The following is a 22,827-nucleotide window of genomic DNA, read 5'->3' on the forward strand; positions in this document are numbered from 1 at the left end:
TTTCTCAGTTGTCTTTCTCATTACTATCTGGAGAGCACCCCACATTGATAGCAGCCAGCAAATAGCTTGCTGTGGGCCGGCATGAATAATTCCTGTCTGTACCCACAGAGTTTGCTCAGCCTGCATCTGATCCATCCTGCTGGGGGACCTGTAATGAAGTAATGAAGGTGAGGGGGCAAAGCATCTACGTCTGATGAAGGTGGAGCTACATGGAACTAGCTCCAGATTGCCTACAGAGCAAGACAGTAGGAAACTACCAAGAACAAGTCTGCTGCTGTTAGCGCCCTCAGGGCTACCTGATACTACCAGTTCCTGGGCCTTTGGGATTTCTGCAGAGTAGTTAGCTTACTTCTTAGCTTTTACAACTGCTGTTTGGGATTCAGATTTTTCAAGGCTGAGAAGTCTGTTTTCTGCTGTCCAACTGCTTGCCAGTCCCCAAATTTTACTGATCTTGTCTCCTCCACTATTCTCTTGGTTCTAAAGGCTTTTAAAAAGTACTTTTGGACTTAACAGTGGTTAAGAATCCACCTGTCAATGCAGGGGACAAGGGTTCGGTCTCTGGTCCAGGAAGATCCCACATGCCGCGGAGCAACTAAGCCCTTGAGCCACAACTACTGAGCCTGCGCTCTAGAGCCCAAGAGCCACAACTACTGAAGCCCATGCACCTAGAGCCCATGCTCCACAAGAGAAACCACTGCAATGAGAAGCTCGCACACTACAACGAATCGGCCTGCCAATGAGGGGAAATGGGTTCGAGCCCTGGTCCAGGAAGATCCCACATGCCGCGGAGCAACTGAGCCCATGCGCCACAACTGCTGAGCCCGTGTGCAACAACTACTGAAGCCTGCGCACCTAGAGCCCGTGCTCCGGCCGCAATGAGAAGCTCGCACACTGCAACAAAGAGTAGCCCCCGCTCGCCGCCACTAGAGAAAGCCCATGCGCAGCAACGAAGACCCAACACAGCCAAAAATTAATTAATTAATTAATGAAAGTATCTTTACTGTCATTTTAAAAGGATGAAGGAGGGAGGGCGAGAGGAAGGCTGAAGCTAATGTGTACATTTAATCTGCCATCTTTAATTAAAGTGATGCAAAATTTTTATCTGAAGATTTGTATCTTGATTCAGTTCTGGAAAATTCTTAGCGATTATCTCTTCAAACAGTGCTTCTTTGCTGAATTAGTTTTTCTCTTCCTACTGTAACAAGTCACCATAAACATAGCAGCTTAAGACAATACAAATTGATTATCTCATAGTTCTGTAGGTCAGAAGTCTAGGTAGGCCCTGCTGCCAAAATCGAGGTGTCAGTAGCCTGGCTTTTATCTCAAGGTAGGAGAATAAAGGAGGAAATCTGCTTCCACATTCACTTAGGTTGTTGGCAGGAATTCCGTTCCTTGTTCCTGGAGGGCTGAGGTTCATGATTCTCTGCAGGCTCTTAGCCTCCCTCAGCTGTCCTAGGATCCCCGCATTCCTCATCACACTGCACCCTCCATCTTCAAACCCCCAACAGCTGTCAAGTCCTGCTCACACTTGTCTGTTTTTAAGGGTTTGTGCAAATGCATTGGGCCCACCTGGAATATCCAGGACAATCTCCCGGTTTTAAGGCCTTTAACGACCTCAATTATGTCTGCAAAATCCCTCTTACCATGTAATATTCATAGGTTCCAGAAATTTGGGTGTGGACACCTTTGCGGGGGGCGTCTGCCTTTCATAGCTCTGGGGCCTTCTTTGAGTCTCTCAAGCTATTATTTGTATTTCTTAATTGCTTTCTAAATATATTCCTTTGCACTAGGCTCTAGGTAAATTTTCTAATTCTTTTCACTATATCTAATCTACAGTTCATCCCATGTAATGTAAAAAAAAATTTGATGACTGTATTTTTAATTTCCAATTTTTCTGATTGACTCCCTTTCATATGCATCTGTTCTTGTTTCATTTAACAATTCTTGTTCTTTCTAATGGCTGTTATTCCTTCTATCTGTCTAGACCAGTGGTTCTCAACCAGGAGTGATTTATCCTCCCAAGGGACAGCTGGCAATGTCTGGAGAAATTTTTGGTTGTCATAACTTGGGGGATGCTACTGGCATCTAGTGGGTAGAAGCCAAGAATGTTATTAAACATTCTACAATACACAGGACAAGCCCTCTAAAACAAAGAATTATTCAGCCCAAAATGTCAAAAGTGCCAAGGTCGAGAAACTTCCATCTAGATCACCTTACACATATTCATTTTAAAGGCTTCATCAGACTCTTTCATCTAGAGAGAATTCATGTTTTGATGTTTTATTTTGTTGGCTATCCTTGTTAGCATTAGATTTCTTCATTGTTTTTGGTTTGTAAGCGCACTTTCAGTGAAAGGTTATTTTTTTTCTCTCTGCATCTGGCTCTCCCTCCCCCCAGTTATCAGTTTTGAGGGTGGCCCCAACAGGATTGCCCCACAATTCATAAAACAACTTATTAAAGCACGTGGGAAAACAGACAAGGCACACACAATGAAAATGGTTAAAGCAATATATGAATGAGTACAAAGTATTCACAACCCACAGAGTAGTTAGGTGATACCCAAAGATTAGGTACATTTTCAGAATGGAAGTCCTACTTGGGAGAGTAGTAAATAGAAAGGAGGAAATGAGCTTCTCTCTGATCATCTAGAAGTTTTCACGCGAGAAATGGAATTCTAGGATTTGACCATGTGTTTTCTATATATGAGCAGGCTCTCTATAACCAGTTGATTTAAATGTAATTTCATTCACACATGTTTACTGCGGTCGGTGCCAGAGAAACTAGCTGAGTAAAATAATCTTGACTCAAGGAATTCAAAATTGGAGGAGGCAGGGAGAGACATATAAACAAATAATTACCTTTTGACGGGATGAGTTATAACTCACGGGATTAAAACATAGTGATGTTATACTCATCATAATGGGATGAATATAATATAAGGGTCTACGCATCGGGGACATGGGTGTGGGTGGTTCTCAGGGAAAGTTGCACAGACAACTGGCTATTTAAGCTGGAGTTTACGTGGTGAGTAGGCGACCCCCTAGCAGGTGAAGGCTAATCCGCAGCAGGGACCAGGGCTGGGCAGGGTTTTAACCCCGCGTCCAGAAGGCTAAGGCACACGACGGAGAGAATGACACAGTTTCTGGCGCCCGCTGAGGTTCGGGGTTCGCCCGCCGCTAGGGGGTGACGCGGCCTCGCGCCGTACGGGCCGTTGCGTTTCCGGGCCGGGCGTAGCGCCGCCATCTCTGTCGGGCGCGTCCCCGCCGCGCGCGGCGAAACGACTGCCGCTCCCGTTACCGAGGCAACCGCGGCGCCTCCTCCGCGCCGGCCCCGATAGTCTCTCCGCGCCATTTTCAAACTGTCCTGGAGCCGGAACCGGTGTCTGGGGCGGAAGGAGCCAGCAAGGGAGGCGAGGCGCGAGGAAGAATGCGACCGCAGGTGGAGAGAGTAGCGGCCGGGTCTGCGGGTGAGCGCGGCGCGGGGCGGAAGGGCCGAGTTGGGCGGTGCCTCCGCCTCCCGGGCGGTCCCGGCGGGCCGGGCCGGGGCGCGGCCGGGAGGGAGGCCGCGCAGCCTTGGGAGGAAGTGGGGCCCGGGCGGGCTGGCGGTCGGGGCGCGAAGACTCCCCGCCGCCCCGCTGCTGACACCCCTTCCCTTCAACACCCGACTGCGGAGCTGCGGCCCAGAGGTCGGCCTGGGGCCGCGGGAGCCCCCTGTTTCCTCCTACCCCTCTCGCCGGAGCGTCTGTGCGGCCCCCGCGGACCCGCCTCCTACTGACTGATGGGTTGATTTAAAAGTTAAAATGCTCTTTTCGTATGAGAATCATACAGGCTCTTTGTAAAAACAAAAGTGCCCAAAAGCGTAGGACGAGAGTCGTTTATTGACCCTTGGCTAGCACCTTAGTAAACATCCCCTCTTCCACTCTCTGAAGTGAGTGAGGATTCCCGAGATAAACTCAGTTAAGGTTGGTTTGGGGGTTTGTTATGTTTTGTTTTTTTGGCCCCTGTGCATATGTACGCACAGGATATTTTTGTAAAAATAAGATGTACTGGCTTTCAGACGTCAACCCCCCAGAGTTAAGCAAGTGGCTGGTTCTAAACACGTATGTGTGGAGGACCTCCAAACCTTACCTTTTATGTTGTTTTGCTAGAAATTTTCAGTATAGCCACAGTGTTTGGATAATGGAGATGGGGGCGGTGGTGGAGGACAGCAGCCTATGGGTGGGGAAAGCCTAATACGTGTTTTTTGTCCTTGTTGGGAGGATTTTAATCTTTTTCATCTGTCCTGTGTGTGGATGATTTTTTGATTCATATTCATATTCTCCCTCTCTCTCAGAAGGATGTGAGGAAGTATTATTTCTGGGTAACCAAAGTGGGTACCAGACAAAATGGAGACATGTTTGAATGTTGAGGCCCTACTAGTTCTTGGTTTGACAGGTGAATTTCTGATGTCTCCAGGACTTTTTCTAGAACACCCTGCATCAGTCAGGTCCCTCTTGTGGAAGGAACCTAGAAAGAACCTAGTATAGAATGGGGACTCCATTCAAAGAAAAAGCTAGCAAGCGTGTGGAGAAGGAAAGATTTGTAGAAAGGAGTAATAATCAAGGAGAGGTACTAATTTAGGAGTGATTTGATAAGTTGAGGCAGCATAGTACAGAAACCAGAGTGCTGGATCAGGACTCAGGGGACCTGAATGCCCACCTACTTCGTGGCCTTGTGGTTTGGGAATATAGTTACTCTTTTTATTTATTTATTGGCTGCCTTGGGTCTTCATTGCTGCGCGTGGGCTTTCTCTAGTTGCGGAGAGCGGGGGCTGCTCTTCGTTGTGGTGCGTGGGCTTCTCTTGTTGCGGAGCATGGGCTCAAGGTGCACGGGCTCAGTAGTTGTGGCTCGCAGGCTTATTAGTTGTGGCACACGGGCTTCGTTGCTCCACGGCATGTGGGATCTTCCCGGACCAGGGCTCAAACCTGTGTCCCCTGCATTGGCAGGCGGATTCTTAACCACTGCGCCACCAGGGAAGTCCCGAAAGTTACTCTCTTGAGGCAGTCTTACCTTATCTTTGAACAGGGAGGGTGTCCTGCATCCTGTCTCCCTCACAGGGTAGTTGTGAGGACCAAATTTTGCATGTATTCATATACTTGCATGTTTTATAAATTGTGAACAGTAGAGATATATAACAAAGTTTTTATTTGGTTTAGAAATATGAGTATTAGGACCATATTTACCTGGCAAAGTTAGAAAAGAGCACATTTTTCTAAAGAAGTGATCTTTGAATGACTCCATTTCAGGGCAGGTTGATAGATAATATATTCATAAATATTTAAAAAGACAAGGATAAAAACATGTACAGAGATACTTATGCGTTTGTGTCTTTTTTTTCTAATCTAAGTAAAATTTACATGGTGAAATGCACAGATCTTAAGTGTGCTATTTGAAAAGCTTTGATAAATGTATACACTGGTGTGACGTCTGTCCCCATCAACACAATATTTTCATTACCTCAGAAAGTTCCCTTGTAGCCCTTCCAGTCAGGCTCTCCTCACACCCGCATAGCCCTAGGCCACTGCTGTTCTCATTTCTGTGCACATAGTTTAATTTTGCCTGTTCTTGAACTTCATATAAATGGAATCATACAGTATATGTATCTTATGTAACTTATCTTTCCTCTATTGATGGATAAATAGGTTGTTTGCAGTTTGGGGCTATTATGAATAAAGCTGCTTTTAGAGTCTCTTTGTAGATGCTTATTTTCATTTCCTTGAGTAAATACCTTGGAATAGAATTAGAGAGTCATAGGATAGAAGTATGCTTAACTTTATAAGAAGTTACCAGGCTTTTTCCACAGAGATTTTACACTCTTGTCAGCAATGTGAAGATTCCTGTTACTCCAAGTCCTTAATGACATTTGATATTGTACCTTTAATTTTAGCCATTCTAGTATGGGCATAATTGTATCTCATTGTGGTTTCAATTTCCCTGATGTCTAATGGTATTAAGCAACTTTTCATATGATTATTCCCATTCAGGTATCTTTTGCAAATCTTAGCCCATTTTCTTATTGGGTTGTCTTTATTATTGAATTGTAAGAGTTCTTTATCCCATATACAAATCCTTTGTTAGATATTATGAATATTTTTCTCCTACTCTTTTGTTTTTGTCAAATAAAAGGGCATATTTTGATGAGCAGACTTTTTAATTTAAAGAAATCCAATTTATCAAGTTTTTCCTTTGTATTTAATGCTGTTAAAAGAGGCTTTTCTAAGTATTCTCTGCCTGTCTCAGGCTTGGGAAAATATTTTTTTTTTCCTAGAAGCTTTATTGTTTTAACTTTTTTTAAAAAAATTATTTATTTATTTTTTGCTGCATTGGGTCTTCGTTGCCGCACGCGGGCTTTCTCTAGTTGCAGCAAGCGGGGGCTACTCTTCATTGTGGTGCACGGGCTTCTCGTTGCGGTGGTTTCTCTTTGTTGTGAAGCACAGGCTCTAGGCGTACAGGCTTCAGTAGTTGTGGCACGCGGGATCAGTAGTTGTGGCACAGGGGTTTAGTTGCTCCGCGACATGTGGGATCTTCCTGGACCAGGGCTCGAACCGATGTGCCGTGCATTGGCAGGCGGATTCTTAACGACTGCACCACCAGGGAAGTCCCTGTTTTAACTTTTCTGTATAGGTTTATGAGGAGATGTTTATTTTAATGCAGCAATGTGAATATCATAAACATTGGATTTAAATCAATCTAAATATTCCAGAAGACTGCCTACCTGAAAAGAAACAAAGAATAATTGCTTCATATTAAAAGATTCTTTTCTTCTTAACGTGAAACAATAATAATAGCTGATAACAGAATGATGTTTCATTCTTTTCTTTTAGGATTTTAACTTTTGGAAATGAATAAAACCAGTTTGGAAGACAAGATGACTACAGCTGCAGAAAGAAAATATATTAATATTAGGAAAAGATTGGATCAGTTGGGATACCGCCAGACTCTGACAGTGGAGTGTTTACCTTTGGTAGAAAAACTTTTCAGGTAAAGATGAAAATACGGTTCTAAACCTGTGTGATCCTTAATCCCATTTATCTAATTTCTGATTGAACTTTATCCTTCAGTAGAGAAATGGGTAGATTTTTTAAAAGTCCTTAAGTCATCTGAAGTTTCTCTATTCTTCTTAGATTCTACTCTGCTGTCGTCATTCAGGGCCTCCACATTGCAAAACTCTAGGGTCACCATTCACACTATACTATTCAGAGTGAATGTTTCTGCAGGTTTTGTCTGTGAGTAAAAGTACAATTTTTAATGTGATTTTCTGATCTAGTTGAGAGTTCTGTAACTGCTTTATTCACTGATCATTAATTTTTTATTGAAATATATTTGACATTATGTTAGTCACTGGTCTCTAATTACTATTACGTTTATAATGTTTCTCTAATGTGGTTGACCATGACTTTAGCTGTTACCTGTTACTTTAACTGAAAGAGTCTTTGTGATTTTTGTTCTTTTCCGCATGAATTCTACTACTGTGATTTGAGACTAGAGCAGGGAAGTGGCCTAGGAGGCTTTTGTAGTAGGACTATAAGTGATGATGATGGAAAGGAGAGAATGGATGAAAGATACTTTATGGTCTTTAGCATGGCCTGCAGAATCCTTCATGATCGAGTACTAGATCGACAATTCGGAGTTATAGGGTAGAAGTATATTTAACTTTTCAGGAAACTGACAAACTTTTTCCACAGTGATTTTATACTCGTACACCTTCATCTCCCCTGTATTAACCACCTGAAGCTCCTAAACATGTGTTCACTTTCTCCCTTGGTCTCTCCATATGCTATTCTATCTGCCTATAAAGTCCCTTTCTCCTCTCCCTCCTGCCTTGCCCTTATGTTCAGTTAGCCATATGGCCTGCAGGACTCTGTCACATCTGCTGCATGTTATTAGTTATTATCATTGTTGGAAACTTGTGTTATCTTCCCGATAGAATGCAAACTCCATGAGACTAGAGACTGACTTTATAACTGGCATACCTAGAACAGGCTGAACACATTGTGGGCACTGAAATATTTGTTGAGGTTATCTCGTAGTATTATAACTTTTGACAAATTGTTAGTAGAGTATAAGATCCGTGATAGTGGGTTCTTTACCATGTGCCCTGCTCAATAAATGTTGATGGAATGAATATTCCACTGGTCTGTGTTCTTAGAGGTCGGGAACTGACTCATTATTTGTTGCGTCCCTGACACAGCATATAGCAGGCATTCAGTAAATGTTTGCTGAATGAACAAATAAGTTTCACAGATTCCACCGGATTAGGTGACTAATTAGACATGGGGGGGGTAAGTTAGAGGGGAGATTGAAAGATGATTCTGCCTGTGTGTATATGTTTCATAACTTTTTTGTTTTTGCGGTATGTGGGCCTCTCACTGTTGTGGCCTCTTCCGCTGTGGAGCACAGGCTCCGGACGCGCAGGCCCAGCGGCCATGGCTCACGAGCCCAGCCGCTCCGCGGCACATGGGATCCTCCCAGACCAGGGCATGAACCCGTGTCCCCAGCATCGGCAGGCGGACTCCCAACCACTGTGCCACCAGGGAAGCCTGTTTCATAACTTTTAATTAATCTTGTTTTGGGACTTCACTGGTGGCTCAGTGGTTAGGAATCCGCCTGCCAATGCAGGGGGCACAGGTTCGATTCCTGGTCTGGGAAGATCCCACATGCCGCAGAGTGACTGAGCCCACGTGCCACAACTACTGAAGCCCATGTGCCTAGAGCCCGTGCACCACAACAAAGAGTAGCCCCTGCTCACCGCAACTAGTGAAAGCCTGTGCACAGCAACGAAGACCCAATGCAGCCAAAAATAAAATAAATTTATATTTAAAAAAATCTTTAATCCTGTTTTGAGAAGTTTTTGAGTACTTTCTGGTACCTTGAAAGACTCCTAGTGTTTGTTTATGTTTGTTTGTTTTTAGATTTGAGCTCACTTAACATTAACATTTATTTTAAGTCTTTTTACAAATATGTTTTTAGTTATTAAAAGTTAATGGAATGTTTCCTTGTATTTACATTTTCTGTTCTTGAATATTAGTGATCTGGTTCATACAACAGAAAGTCTTCGGAAATCAAAATTATCTGCTGTGAAAGCTGAAAAAGAAAGTGCCAATTTTGATTTTGTATTGGAACCTTATAAACTTGAAAATGCAAGATTGAGTAAGGAAAATAATGAATTATACCTGGAATTAATGAAACTGAGAGAACAATCAGGCCAACACATTAAAGGTAAAATATTGTGATTTTTATTTTTTGCGATACGCGGGCCTCTCACTGTTGTGGCCTCTCCCGTTGTGGAGCACAGGCTCTGGACGCGCAGGCTCAGCAGTCATGGCTCATGGGCCCAGCCGCTCTGCCGCATATGGGGTCTTCCCGGACCGGGGCACGAACCCGCGTCCCCTGCATCGGCAGGCGGACTCTCAACCACTGCACCACCAGGGAAGCCCAAATTTTGTGATTTTTAAAATGCAATATTTTTGCCCTTTTCATTTTATATATAAGAAAGCCTAGTCTACCTTTAAAACTTGATTAGAAAATGTGATAGTCAGCCTATTGACACCTCTTGAAATATTGTAGGGTGTGTTGAAGAGTTTCCAAGAAGGAAAGTAAATTTGCATTCCATAACTGTATTCATTTTTACTTTATGTGGATTAAATTTTTAGAATTAAAATTGCTGTAGAGGGCCCTCCCTGGTGACACAGTGGTTAAGAATCCACTTGCCAATGCAGGGGACATGGGTTTGAGCCCTGGTCCAGGAAGATCTCACATGCCGCAGAGCAACTAAGCCTGTGCACCACAACTACTGAGCCCATGTGCCACAACTACTGAAGCCCACGTGCCACAACTGCTGAAGCCTGTGTGCCTAGAGCCCATGCTGTGCAACAAGAGAAGCCCGCACACCACAACAAAGAGTAGCTGCCGCACGCTGCAACTAGAGAAAAGCCCGCACACAGCAACAAAGACCCAGCACAGCCATAAATTAATTAATTAATTTTTTAAAAAATTGCTGTAGAAAATATTAAATGCTGGTACTGAAGAAATGTTCTTGAAATAACTTTTGTTTTTCTCTTACTGAGAGAAAGCCATGTATCTGTCGTTCTGATTCTTTAATATCCCATCTTTGATCTGGAAGGTAGAAATAGAATGATTTCAAAGGTACTGGGCAAAGGGTAATTATATGGCTAACTTATTATAAAATCTTCTCATATTCAGTAGGAAGCCCTGTCTGGTACCTGGCATGAATTCATAATCCCTTAGCTTCATATTCAATTTACTGGATCAAAAGCCATGATTTATATTAGGCTCATAACACAGAAGAAAAATATAATTCCTTTTTATGCTTAGTGACTTATTTGCAGTTTGTTAATGGCGGTAGAAAAGGTATAGCCTTTCTAACAAAGCATACATGAGAATCAGGTGGAGCCTTTCAAATTACTATGACTTTTTGTATTTTGTGAAATGGAAGAATTTCTAGATTGTAAAATACTCTTTGAATCTTTTTCATTTTAAGAGTTGAAAACCACATTGAAAAAGTGTGCACGTGAAACAGCTGATCTGAAATTTCTAAATAATCAATATGTTCATAAACTCAAACTTTTGGAGAAAGAGAGTAAAGCTAAGAATGAAAAAATTCAACAACTTCAAGAAAAGAATTTGCAAGCTATAGTACAAACTCCAGGTGAGTCTGTTCCCTCTCAAAACAAATTGTACGCATGTAATATTTTAAAGATATTAGAACTGTTGACTGAAATGGGACTTTGGATTTTCATGCTTAGACTTTAGTATTTGAAAAGATGTACTTGGCTAGTCACAAAAACTTTTAAATTTATTTCTGAAGATGCAGCTTATATTCTATACATGTGCTTAGAAATTTATGTAATAATAACTTCTTAGATACAAGTAGTCTGGCTTCAGTGCCCAGAGTTTTATTTCCTTAATCATTAATTTAAATTCTTTTTTCTATTATTTTTATCATTATTATTATTTCAGTTATAAAAGTAATTCATACTCATTAAAGAATTTGGAAATGATGTACTTTCTTATTTCTTAGTTTATTTTACTCTTTTTTTTTTTTTTTTTTTGCGGTACGCGGGCCTCTCACTGCTGTGGCCTCTCCCACCGCGGAGCATAGGCTCCGGACGCGCAGGCCCAGCGGCCATGGCTCACGGGCCCAGCCGCTCCGCGGCATGCGGGATCCTCCCAGACCAGGGCATGAACCCGCATCCCCTGCATCAACAGGCGGACCCTCAACCACTGCGCCACCAGGGAAGCCCTATTTTACTCTTTTTAGCTTTATGCTCAGTAGTTCTCAAGCAAGAAAAAAAATGATGGGGTATGTGCAGAGTTGGTGGTTGTCTGGGCATAAAGTCAGTGGAACAATCTCGAGTACTAGTAACCAGATCATTGAGATGTCTAAACCATGGGATTAAGATTATGGAAGTAAGTGAGGTGTAGGAAAGTGCTGAATTATGAGACTAGGTAGAGAGTGAAGTAATTTGGTCAGAATGAAGATTGCCATCAGAAGAGACTTGAAGATCTGGGCACTGGCACAGTTCTAACCAGTGACAAAGTCCAGGCGTAATCATGTTATTGTGTGCCTATAGCTGAGTGAAGAGGAGACTCATGAGAGTTGAGGAATTGTGAACCGAGGGGTCAGGGTCGGGGAGGAATCAGTGGGATTTGAAATGGCAGGAAATGAGATGGCGAGGGAGGACCGTGAGCCAAAGGCAGAAAAGACGGAGAAATGTGGAGAAGATCTCAGAAGTACCTAGAAGATTAAGAAAACAAAAAAGAGGATTTTCTGAGAAAAGAGTGGGACAGATTCAAGAGAGATTTAGGAGGTGTAATCTCTAAAATTTAGTGACTGAATGTGGTAGACTTGGGAAGTAGAGAAATTCCTAAATTTCTGTTTGAAGGGAATGAGTGGGTGGATGATGGTAATATTTCTTAAGGTAGAGAATGTGGAAAGCAGAACAGAAGTCCACCCTTCACAAAGGGTGTGTTGAGTGTGTTATACCTACAGGACATTCACACTGAGATTTCTAGTATGCAGTGGGATATGTAGATCTGTTCTCAGCAGTATGATCCCAGATGGAGATCCACATTTGGGAATCATTGGGATATCATGAGAATTGAAGCTCTGAATGTGGTAGGAATTATCTAGTAAGATTATGTAGACTGGAAAGAGAGGAGAACCAAAGACAGACCCTAGGAAAATTGGCATTTAAGGCACAGGTGGAAGAAGAGGGTCTTTGAAAGAAACTGAGGAGCAACCAAGGAGGAAAACCAGGAGATAAGGGAAGAAGAAAATGGTTTACCTGTTCAGGTGTGTATACAAGCAGGTCATTTAAATACTTTTGACCCAGTTTCTTCATCCTCAAAACAAAAGATTAGGAGTATAAAAAATTTGTTAGGATTCTAATGAAGACAAAGTTGAGAGTTATGTTTGTTCTTTGTGAGGGTCGATTAGTTTTTCAAGTACATGTCTAATCTTGGCCAGATACTGGAAAAGGTAAATTATCCATGTGGCTTGGACCAAGGCAGGATATATCTAACCATAAAAATAAATTACTCCTGCTAGTTTTAAGGATAATTGAGACAATTTACTAATTAAGAAATTATACTAATCAGGGTATACATTCCACTATATATTAATTTGGCTTCTTAAAGTTTCAGTTATCTTCTCCTTTGGCATTGCTTAATAAGCATGTTTATTTTAGTTATCACTACCTTAAGCTCCTCGTTTGACAGTTTTCTGCTGGTGATGATTTCTTGAGCTCATAATAGCGAATACCACAAGGCACACTCAACTTTCATCTTGCCGAAGTCTGGTCCTCATCTCTTGGAGGAACGGATTAAATCTTGCCATATGTACCAAGCATGCAGAAAATAAAGCTTGTTTTATAACCATATCTTGTTGAGGTTTTTAGGAATGCATTGTTTAAAGATCAGGTGGGTATTTATATATAAGGGAGAAAACATTTTATCAGTATGTAATATGAGCTAGAGACACACTTTGTAACTAAAAGGCTAACCTTCTGAAATATTTAATTCTAAGACAGTGTTTTGTTTTTAATTTTTTTTTTTTTTTTGAAATACACATTTGCTTTTTTTAGGTGGCAAGAAAAGAAGTATTGCTTTCAGACGCCAGCGTATGCAAATTGATGAACCAGTCCCTCCCTCTGAAGTCAGTTCTTATCCAGTTCCTCAGCCAGATGACCCTTACATTGCAGACCTCCTGCAAGTGGCTGATAACAGGTGCATTAAATAATTCTTTGTTGGCTTCAGTTAATTGATCACTTGGTTCCCCTTCAATTTCTTCATAGTAGGGCTTCTGTCTTCTTAACTAGCGTATCTCTGGTGCCTAGCACAGAACTTTGCACAAGCACTCAGTAAATGCTTTCTGAGTGTATTCTGAATATAGAAGGTTTTTACTTGTTTTGAAACTTTTGATTTCAAAGAGATCATATATCTGATGTTTCTGTCCATATTTGATTTAAAACAATTTAGTGCCATCTAGAGCCTGTTTCAGTAGAGTTGCTTTGACATTTAGTTTCATCACCCAGTAAATCTTTTACAGACTCCTTATTACTTCAGATTTTTGTCAAATACCAGTAGACATGAGTAGACTTGTAACTGGCTTTGAAATTCTGCTTCATGATTCTCTAGCTGTATATGTTGATATTTCCTTAAATTGGAATCAGATATAAATTGTTTTAATTAAAACTTCATTAAGTTCTCTGGAAAAGGCAGTATGTAACTGTTCTGGGGATGTAAAGATGAATAAGGTGGTGTTGCAGCTTTTGAGAAGCTTATAACCCAGTATAATAAAGATGAGACAAGGGAAATACACAAAATGCCATTAAGAAAATTATAAGAGGTACAGAGGAGTGAGAAAACACTAGTGACAGCCTCTGTGGTCTTTGCTGCAGAAACAGTTTAAAGTACGGAACACACTAGTGGAAATGGTTAGTGCAGTTAGCTTTTTACTTTGTAGATTATGCAGAGAATATGGGGGAGTTTTCTACTTTATTAATCTCAATATAGCAAAAAAAAAAAAGACATTGATTGAGGGACCAATTAGGATCTTTTAGCTCAGTTCATCTCACACAGTATTATGTACCTGTATTTATATAGTTATCTGACCTTACCCATGAAATATTTCGTGTTTTGTTTTTATGGTACAGTTATAATCTAGGACTTAGACAGTGTGTTAGTATTATGCAAGAAGTTTTTGGGGGCTACATGTGTTATCATTTTCTGTCTTTTTCTTTCACCTTAATGTTCTTCTTCATTCTTCTTTTCTATCAAACCATCATAGGTAGCATTAGTCTCCCGATTATCTTGTTTGTTTTAATTTGCATGTGCACATTTAATTGTATTCAGAGTCATTCGTGCATATGTAAGTGTGGTTGCATACAAACTCCTCTCCTACACCTAGATTAGTAGGAAATGTTGGTTCCAGTAATGGCAGGGACGAGCAGTGTTTAGCCTTATTCACCCCTACTCCATGGGAAATCTCTTTTTTTTTTTTTTTTTTTTTTTTTTGCGGTATGCGGGCCTCTCCCGTTGTGGAGCACAGACTCCGGATGCGCAGGCTCAGCAGCCATGGCTTCACGGGCCCAGCCGCTCTGTGGCATGTGGGATCTTCCTGGACCAGGCCACGAACCCGTGTCCCCTGCATTGGCAGGCAGACTCTCAACCACTGCACCGCCAGGGAAGCCCCTCTCTTAAAAGCAGACCTGGCTTCAGGCTTTATTTTTCCAGTATGAAAGTGGTTGTGTCATATTTATGTTAATGCGTGGCAAAGTTTGATGTAAAACAAATACATTTGGGCAGTTGCAGAATTCAGATAATTTAGACAAACCTTGTTTCTCTTAGAATTAACGAGTTCTGGAAAGGAGTAGGTTTTTTACTGTAGTTACTTGGAAAGTGGTAGTATTTCTCAATATTTTTCTTTTTTCTAGGATTGCAGGATAGTTCATTAGAAAATACAGGGTCATGTAGGATCCCTTATTTCACTTTATAATATTGTGGATTTTGGACTAGACGCTTAGTTCCCTGAACCTGAGAATTGGCAACAGTACCTGGAAGAGTTGTCCTGAGGATTAAAATGCAGTAGTAGGCATAATGTATCTGAGTTTCAAATTATTTACCACTCAATTTTTTATCTATTCTTGGAAAATTAAATCTGCAAGATGATGTACTCTATGCTGTGGCTTCGGAACCCTTTGGCACAGTACCTCCTACCTCACTGAGAAACAAAAAGTAGAGGGTTTTTAAGAGAAGGCATCTGGTTTCATTTCTTGTTATTTTGTATTTCTTAAGTATATTGACATTAGTTATAAATGTGTTTCAGAATTCAAGAACTTCAGCAAGAAGTCTACCAGTTACAAGAAAAGTTAGCAGTGATGGAAAGTGGACTGAGAGATTATAACAAGCAGGTAGGATTTTTATTTACTTGCATAGTAGGTGTGATTGTAAGTGAAATTAAGTTATATTTGATATTACTGATACTGAGTTTTTAATACAGCTCTTCTTTTTCATATATTTGTTAATATTTAGAATTAATAGATGGAATGGCTTAGATGGCTTCAGGGCATTCAGTCCATTCCCTTCATTATGGATGGAGGTGAATAGTAGTTTTTTGTTTTGTTTTGATTTTTTTAAGGTGAATCATCTGTCTCCCCAAATATAACCATATTAACTGTTTCCATCTCAGGAGGTATTTTATTAAAGTGTGTTATGCTTTGTAATGGTATTTTAAATAATTTTTTAATCTTACTATAGATTTTGTCATTTTGAATATAAGGCTCTTCGAAAGTTACTTTTCTGTGTTACCATATTTGTTGCATGTTTTTGCTATAAGCACTAGTACCCCATAACACAGTTTTCTGAAGAAGCAGGGGAATTAATAGATGCAGAGTTAGATTATAACTTTAACAAGCTTTGTTCTTTCCTACTTTCTGTTGACGTCTTGGCTAAATTCTGACTTGGATAATTATAGGCTTTCTTTCTTAACAGCTTACTGAAGTTTAAATTGGGTAACATGTTTTTCATTTTCTGCACATGACTACCTTTTTTTGGAGTGAAGAAATCTGCACATACAAATATAGATGTAACTTATGTGTTGGTGTAACTGTTAAGTTTATAAAGTACTTTGAAGATTACTTGGATAAAATAGAGTTAAAAGGAATTGTTATAATATCAACCAAAAAACTTACTTCATGGAGAGATGTTGAAGATATCAAATATGCACGTGAGATGAATTGTATTGATATTTTTCAATTTATATTCAGTCATTCTTTCATCATATTTTTTTCCAAGTACTTTATGAACATAAACTGACCAATCTTTGCTATCTCTGCATGAGGTGGCTGGGGTGTTTGGAGAAAATAACCTGACCATTCTGATTGAAACCACCAATCTGTTGTGGTTATCAATCTTGATTGAGTCCACTGTGTTCCCTGTCAGTTTTTTTTGTTTGTTTGAACTTGTTCTGTTTTTCTCAGCATATATTCCAGATTTTACTGTTCTCTTCAAGCTCTTTCCCTGGACTATAAGACCCTCCTTCTCAGGATATCACCTTTTTCTCAATTTCCTATCTCTCCCCCTTTAAAATGAGCAATATTCACACTCAGGCTCTCCTTAAGACTCAGTGGATAGGGTGGTGCTTCTTCCTGTTTAAGGTTTAGTCTTTCTGCCTGTGCACTTGGCCCCATTTCCTCTCTTCTCCTTAGGATATTGCTTTAATCAGTTATTCTTCAACAAGCTTACATGGCCGCTTTACAATTATAATTTTTTTAGTCTTCTTAACAGTCCGGTGAGGAGGCACTAGTGTCATCACTAATATCCCGTTAAAAATCTCTTTTAACTACTTTTCCCTCTTGTTAATTAATGTTTTCTCCCTCAGAAGTACTTCTCTAAAGAGTATCTTATTCTTCTTTCTCTGCTTCTTCACCTCCTGTTCACCATAACCTTTTGCATTCTGGCTTCTGTCCCACACTTTATAAATTGACCTAGTAATTGATACCACTGACATCAATTGCTACCTCCAGAAGGATACTTTTAAGTCTTCATTTTTGTGACCCACTCTGCAGTATTTGACATCATTCATAATTTTTCTTTGAAACTCATCCATGGCTTCATTTTCTGTTGGTTTTCCTTTTCTTGCTTTTTTTTTTTAACCTCTTATAATATCTTCTTTGCTCTTTTCCTTTGCCTGCTCCCTAAAATATCACTGTCTCTCAAAACTCTGTCTTTGACTCCTTCTCCTCTCCCTCTGTGTTTTCTCAAATAGTCTCATCCACTCTCTTAGTTTATTACCTGAATGCTGATGACTCCCCAGTGTCTCAGGCTCAGACCTCTCTGCTGAGGTCCAGACCCATATACCCAACTTGACACTGGGCATTTTCACTTGGATGAATGCTCTCTGTACACATATGCCTAGTACTGAACTTCCCAATTTCTGTCTCAAATCTCTTTTTCCTCCTATATTCTGTACTTTGGTTGGAAGCATCAGCATTTGCCCGAGCCAACATTCTGTAGTCTTTCTAGATCTCATTCTCCTCTTGTCACACACCACTCACCATGCTCTGTCAGTTCTGAGTGCTTCTTAAACTTACTACTTCTGCTCTGCCCTATCCCACTGGCCCTAATCATCTCTCATATATTTCCTACAATGGTCTTCCTGCCTCTGGTCTTATCAAATTCATCCTTTAGTCCAGAGTAATATTTCTCCCAGCGAAGTATTCAGTGCTTATCATAATTAGTTCCTGCCTAATTCTTCAGACTCATCTCCAACTATTAGTTTCCTCGCACATTACAGTCCAGTCATACTGAGTCATTTCTGCTCCCTCAAACATATCGTGTTGCTTTATGCTTCTCTGTCACTGCCTGGAACATCTCTCCTTTCTTCTCTGCCTAGCATCATTTATAAGTTTTTTAGACTTGTTTATTTGATAAGACCTTCATTAATTTCGATAGAAATGACTGTATAATGGAGTCTAAATCACTCTATTCCCTTCACTACTTTGGTACCATATACCTATTTCTATTTTTCTACCATTGAATAACATATTAAAGCAATTATTGGTTAGCTTGCTTGCTTTTCCTGTAAAGCTGTGTGTTCCTGAAAGTAAGGGACTGTGTTTTATTCATCTTTGTATACTTAAGAACAAAGCTCAATAATTGTTTGTTAAATTGAATACTTGGTTTTTGTTTTCAAATTTTTTGGAAAACAAAACCAAATATTCAGAGTGTGTGGGGTTTTCTTTTTTTTTTAATATTTGAATTTTATTTTATTTATTTTTCTATACAGCAGGTTATTATTAGTCATCAATTTTATACACATCAGTGTATACATGTCAATTCCAATTGCCCAATTCATCACACCACAATCCCCCCACCCACCCACGGCTTTCCCCCCTTGGTGTCCATATGTTTTCTCTCTACATCTGTCTCTCAACTTCTGCCCTGAAAAATGGTACAGATGAACCGGTTTTCTACATTCCCATACATGCATTAATATACGATATCTGTTTTTCTCTTTCTGGCTTACTTCACTCTGTATGATAGTCTCTAGATCCATCCACATCTCAACACATGACCCAATTTCGTTCCTTTTTATGGCTGAGTAATATTCCATTGTATATATGTACCACAACTTCTTTATCCATTTGTCTGTCGATGGGCATTTAGGCTGCTTCCATGACCTGGCTATTGTAAATAGTGCTGCAATGAACATTGGGGTGCACATGTCTTTTTGAATTATGGTTTTCTCTCGGTATATGCCCAGTAGTGGGATTGCTGGGTCATATGGTAGTTCTATTTTTAGTTTCTTAAGGATCCTCCATACTGTTCTCCATAGTGGCTGCATCAATTTACATTCCCACCAACAGCGCAAGAGGGTTCCCTTTTCTCCACACCCTCTCCAGCATTTGTTGTTTGTAGATTTTCTGATGATGCCCATTCTAACTGGTGTGAGGTGATCCCTCATTGTAGTTTTGATTTGCATTTCTCCAATAATTAATGATGTTGAGCAGCTTTTCATGTGCTTCCTGGCCATCTGTATGTCTTCTTTGGAGAACTGTCTATTTAGGTCTTCTGACCATTTTTGGATTGGGTTGTTTGTTTCTTTAATATTGAGCTGCATGAGCTGTTTATATATTTTGGAGATTAATCCTTTGTCCATTGATTTGTTTGCAAATATTTTCTCCCATCCTGAGGGTTGTCTTTTCTTGTTTATGGGTTCCTTTGCTGTGCAAAAGCTTTGAAGTTTCATTAGGTCCTATTTGTTTATTCTCATTTTTATTTCCATTACTCTAGGAGGTGGATCAAAAAAGATTTGCTGTGATTCATGTCAAAGAGTGTTCTTCCTATGTTTTCCTCTAAGACTTTTATAGTGTCTGCTCTTACATTTAGGTCTCGAATCCATTTTGATTTTATTTTTGTGTATGGTGTTAGGGAGTGTTCTAATTTCATTCTTTTACATGTAGCTGTCCAGTTTTCCCAGCACCACTTACTGAAGAGACTGTCTTTTCTCCATTGTATATCCTTGCCTCCTTTGTCATAGATTAGTTGACCATAGGTGCGTGAGTTTACCTCTGAGCTTTCTATCTTGTTCCATTGATCTATGTTTCTGTTTTTGTGTCAGGACCATATTGTCTTGATTACTGTAGCTTTGTAGTATAGTCTGAAGTCAGGGAGTCTGATTCCTGCAGCTCCGTTTTTTTCCCTCAATACTTCTTTGGCTATTTGGGGTCTTTTGTGTCTCAATACAAATTTTAAGATTGTTCTAGTTCTGTAAAAAATGCCATTGGTAATTTGATAGGGATTGCATTGAATCTGTAGATTGCTTTGGGTAGTATAGTCATTTTCACAGTGTTGGTTCTTCCAATCCAAGAACATGGTATATCTCTCCATCTGTTGGTATCATCTTTAATTTCTTTCATCAGTGTCTTATAGTTTTCTGCATACAGGTCTTTTGTCTCCCTAGGTAGGTTTATTCCTAGGTATTTTATTCTTTTTGTTGCAATGGCAAATAGGAGTGTTGCCTTAATTTCTCTTTCAGATTTTTTATCATTAGTGTATAGGAATGCAAGAGATTTCTGTGCATTAATTTTGTATCCTGCTGCTTTACCAAATTCATTGATTAGCTCTAGTAGTTTTCTGGTGGCATTTTTAGGATTCTCTATGTATAGTATCATGTCATCTGCAAACAATGACAGTTTTACTTCTTCTTTTCCAATTTGTATTCCTTTTATTTCTTTTTCTTCTCTGATTGCCGTGGCTAGGACTTCCAAAACTATGTTGAATAATAGTGGTGAGAGTGGACATCCTTGTCTTGTACCTGATCTTAGAGGAAATGCTTTCAGTTTTTCACCATTGAGAATGATATTTGCTGTGGGTTTGTCATATATGGCCTTTATTATGTTGAGTAGGTTCCCTCTATGCCCACTTTCTGGGGAGTTTGTATCATAAATGGGTGTTGAATTTAGTCAAAAGCTTTTTCTGCATCTATTGAGATGATCATATGGTTTTTATTCTTCAATTTGTTAATATGGTGTATCACATTGATTGATTTGTGTATATTGAAGAATCCTCATATCCCTGGGATAAATCCCACTTGATCATGATGTATGATCCTTTTAATGTGTTGTTGGATTCTGTTTGCTAGTATTTTGTTGAGGATTTTTGCATGTATATTCATCAGTGCTATTGGTCTATAATTTTCTTTTTTTTTTTGTATCTCTGTCTGGTTTTGGTATCAGGGTGATGGTGGCCTCATAGAATGAGTTTGGAAGTGTTCCTTCCTCTGCAATTTTTTGGAATAGTTTGTGAAGGATGGGTGTTATCTCTTCTGTAAATGTTTGATAGAGTTCACCTGTGAAGCCATCTGTCCTGGACTTTTGTTTGTTGGAAGATTTTTTTTTTTTTTTTTGTGGTATGCGGGCCTCTCACTGTTGTGGCCCCTCCCCGTTGCGGAGCACAGGCTCCGGATGTGCAGGCTCAGCGGCCATGACTCATGGGCCTAGCCGCTACGCGGCATGCGGGATCTTCCCGGACCGGGGCACGAACCCGTGTCCCCTGCATCGGCAGGCGGACTCTCAACCACTGCGCCACCAGGGAAGCCCTGTTGGAAGATTTTTAATCACAGTTTCCATTCCATTACTTGTGATTGGTCTGTTCATATTTTCTATTCCTGGTTCAGTCTTGGAAGGTTATACCTTTCTAAGAATTTGTCCATTTCTTCCAGGTTGTCCATTATATTGGCATAGGGTTGCTTGCATTAGTCTCTTAGGATGCTTTGTATTTCTGCAGTGTCTGTTATAACTTCTCCTTTTTCATTTCTAATTTTATTGATTTGAGTCCTCTCCCTCTTTTTCTTGATGAGTCTGGCTAATGGTTTATCAATTTTGTTTCTCTTCTCAAAGAACCAGCTTTTACTTTTATTGATCTTTGCTATTGTTTTCTTTGTTTCTGTTTCATTTATTTCTGCTCTGATCTTTATGATTTCTTTCCTTCTGCTAACTTTGGGTTTTGTTTGCTGTTCTTTCTCTAGTTCCTTTAGGTGTAAGGTTAGATTGTTTATTTGAGATTTTTCTTGTTTCTTGAGGTAGGCTTGTATAGCTATAAACTTCCCTCTTAGAACTGCTTTTGCTGCATCCCATAGGTTTTGGATCGTTGTATTTTCATTGTCATTTGTCTCTAGGTATTATTTGATTTCCTCTTTGATTTCTTCAGTGATCTCTTGGTTATTTAGTAACGTACTGTTTAGCCTCCATGTGTTTGTGTTTCTTACGTTTTTTCCCATGTAGTTCATTTCTAATCTCATAGCGCTGTGGTCAGAAAAGATGCTTGATATGATTTCAGTTTTCTTAAATTTACTGAGGCTTGATTTGTGCCCCAAGATGTGATCTATCCTGGAGAATGTTCCATACACACTTGAGAAGAAATTATAATCTGCCGTTTTCAGATAGCATGTCCTATAAATACCAATTAAATCTATCTGGTCTATTGTGTAATTTAAAACTTCTGTTTCCTTATTTATTTTCATTTTGGATGGTCTGTCCATTGGTGTACGTGAGGTTCTAAAGTCCCCCACTATTATTGTGTTACTGTCGATTTCCTCTTTTATAGCTATTAGTAGTTGCCTTATGTATCGAGGTGCTCCTATGTTGGGTGCATATATATTTATAATTGTTGTATCTTCTTGGATTGATTCCTTGATCATTGTGTAGTGTCCTTCCTTGTCTCTTGTAACATTCTTTATTTTAAAGTCTGTTTTATCACATATGAGTATTGCTATTCCAACTTTCTTTTGATTTCCATTTGCATGGAATAACTTTTTTCATCCCCTCACTTTCAGTCTGTCTGTGTCCCTAGGACTGAAGTGGTTCTCTTGTAGGCAGCATGTATATGGGTCTTGTTTTTGTATCCATTCAGCAAGCCTGTGTCTTTTGGTTGGAGCATTTAATCCATTCACGTTTAAGGTAATTATCGATATGTATGTTCCTGTGACCATTTTCTTAATTGTTTTGGGTTTGTTTTTGTAGGTCCTTTTCTTCTCTTGTGTTTCCCACTTAGAGAAGTTCTTTTAGCATTTGCTATATAGCTGGTTTGGTGGTGCTGAATTCTCTTAGCTTTTGTGTGTCTGTAAAGCTTTTGATTTCTCCATCGAATCTTAATGAGATCCTTGCTGGGTAGAGTAATCTTGGTTTTAGGGTTCTTCCCTTTCATCACTTTAAGTATATCATGCCACTCGCTTCTGGCTTGTAGAGTTTCTGCTGAGAAATCA

The 22,827-nt window shown here is 39.9% G+C and overlaps 1 protein-coding gene across 6 annotated transcripts in view; it reads left to right on the top strand.

Annotated features, from left to right (window-relative positions):
• Positions 1-3,203: 3,203 nt before the first annotated feature.
• Positions 3,204-22,827, top strand: part of CEP135 (centrosomal protein 135) — an 80,003-nt gene continuing 60,379 nt past the window's right edge. For 4 of the 6 annotated variants that reach the window (XM_032633377.1, XM_032633380.1, XM_032633383.1 and 1 more), the window contains exons 1-6: positions 3,204-3,466; positions 6,863-7,019; positions 9,067-9,257; positions 10,540-10,707; positions 13,145-13,286; positions 15,388-15,472. In XM_032633377.1, coding sequence (XP_032489268.1) covers positions 6,880-7,019; positions 9,067-9,257; positions 10,540-10,707; positions 13,145-13,286; positions 15,388-15,472 — 726 coding nt within the window. In that variant the 5' untranslated portion in view covers positions 3,204-3,466; positions 6,863-6,879. The remainder of the gene's footprint in view (positions 3,467-6,862; positions 7,020-9,066; positions 9,258-10,539; positions 10,708-13,144; positions 13,287-15,387; positions 15,473-22,827) is intronic. The other 2 variants (XM_032633381.1, XM_032633379.1) reach the window with 2 other exon arrangements.

The sequence above is a fragment of the Phocoena sinus genome, chromosome 5 (genome assembly GCF_008692025.1).
Source record: "Phocoena sinus isolate mPhoSin1 chromosome 5, mPhoSin1.pri, whole genome shotgun sequence".
In the NCBI taxonomy this organism is placed as follows: Eukaryota; Metazoa; Chordata; class Mammalia; order Artiodactyla; family Phocoenidae; genus Phocoena; species Phocoena sinus.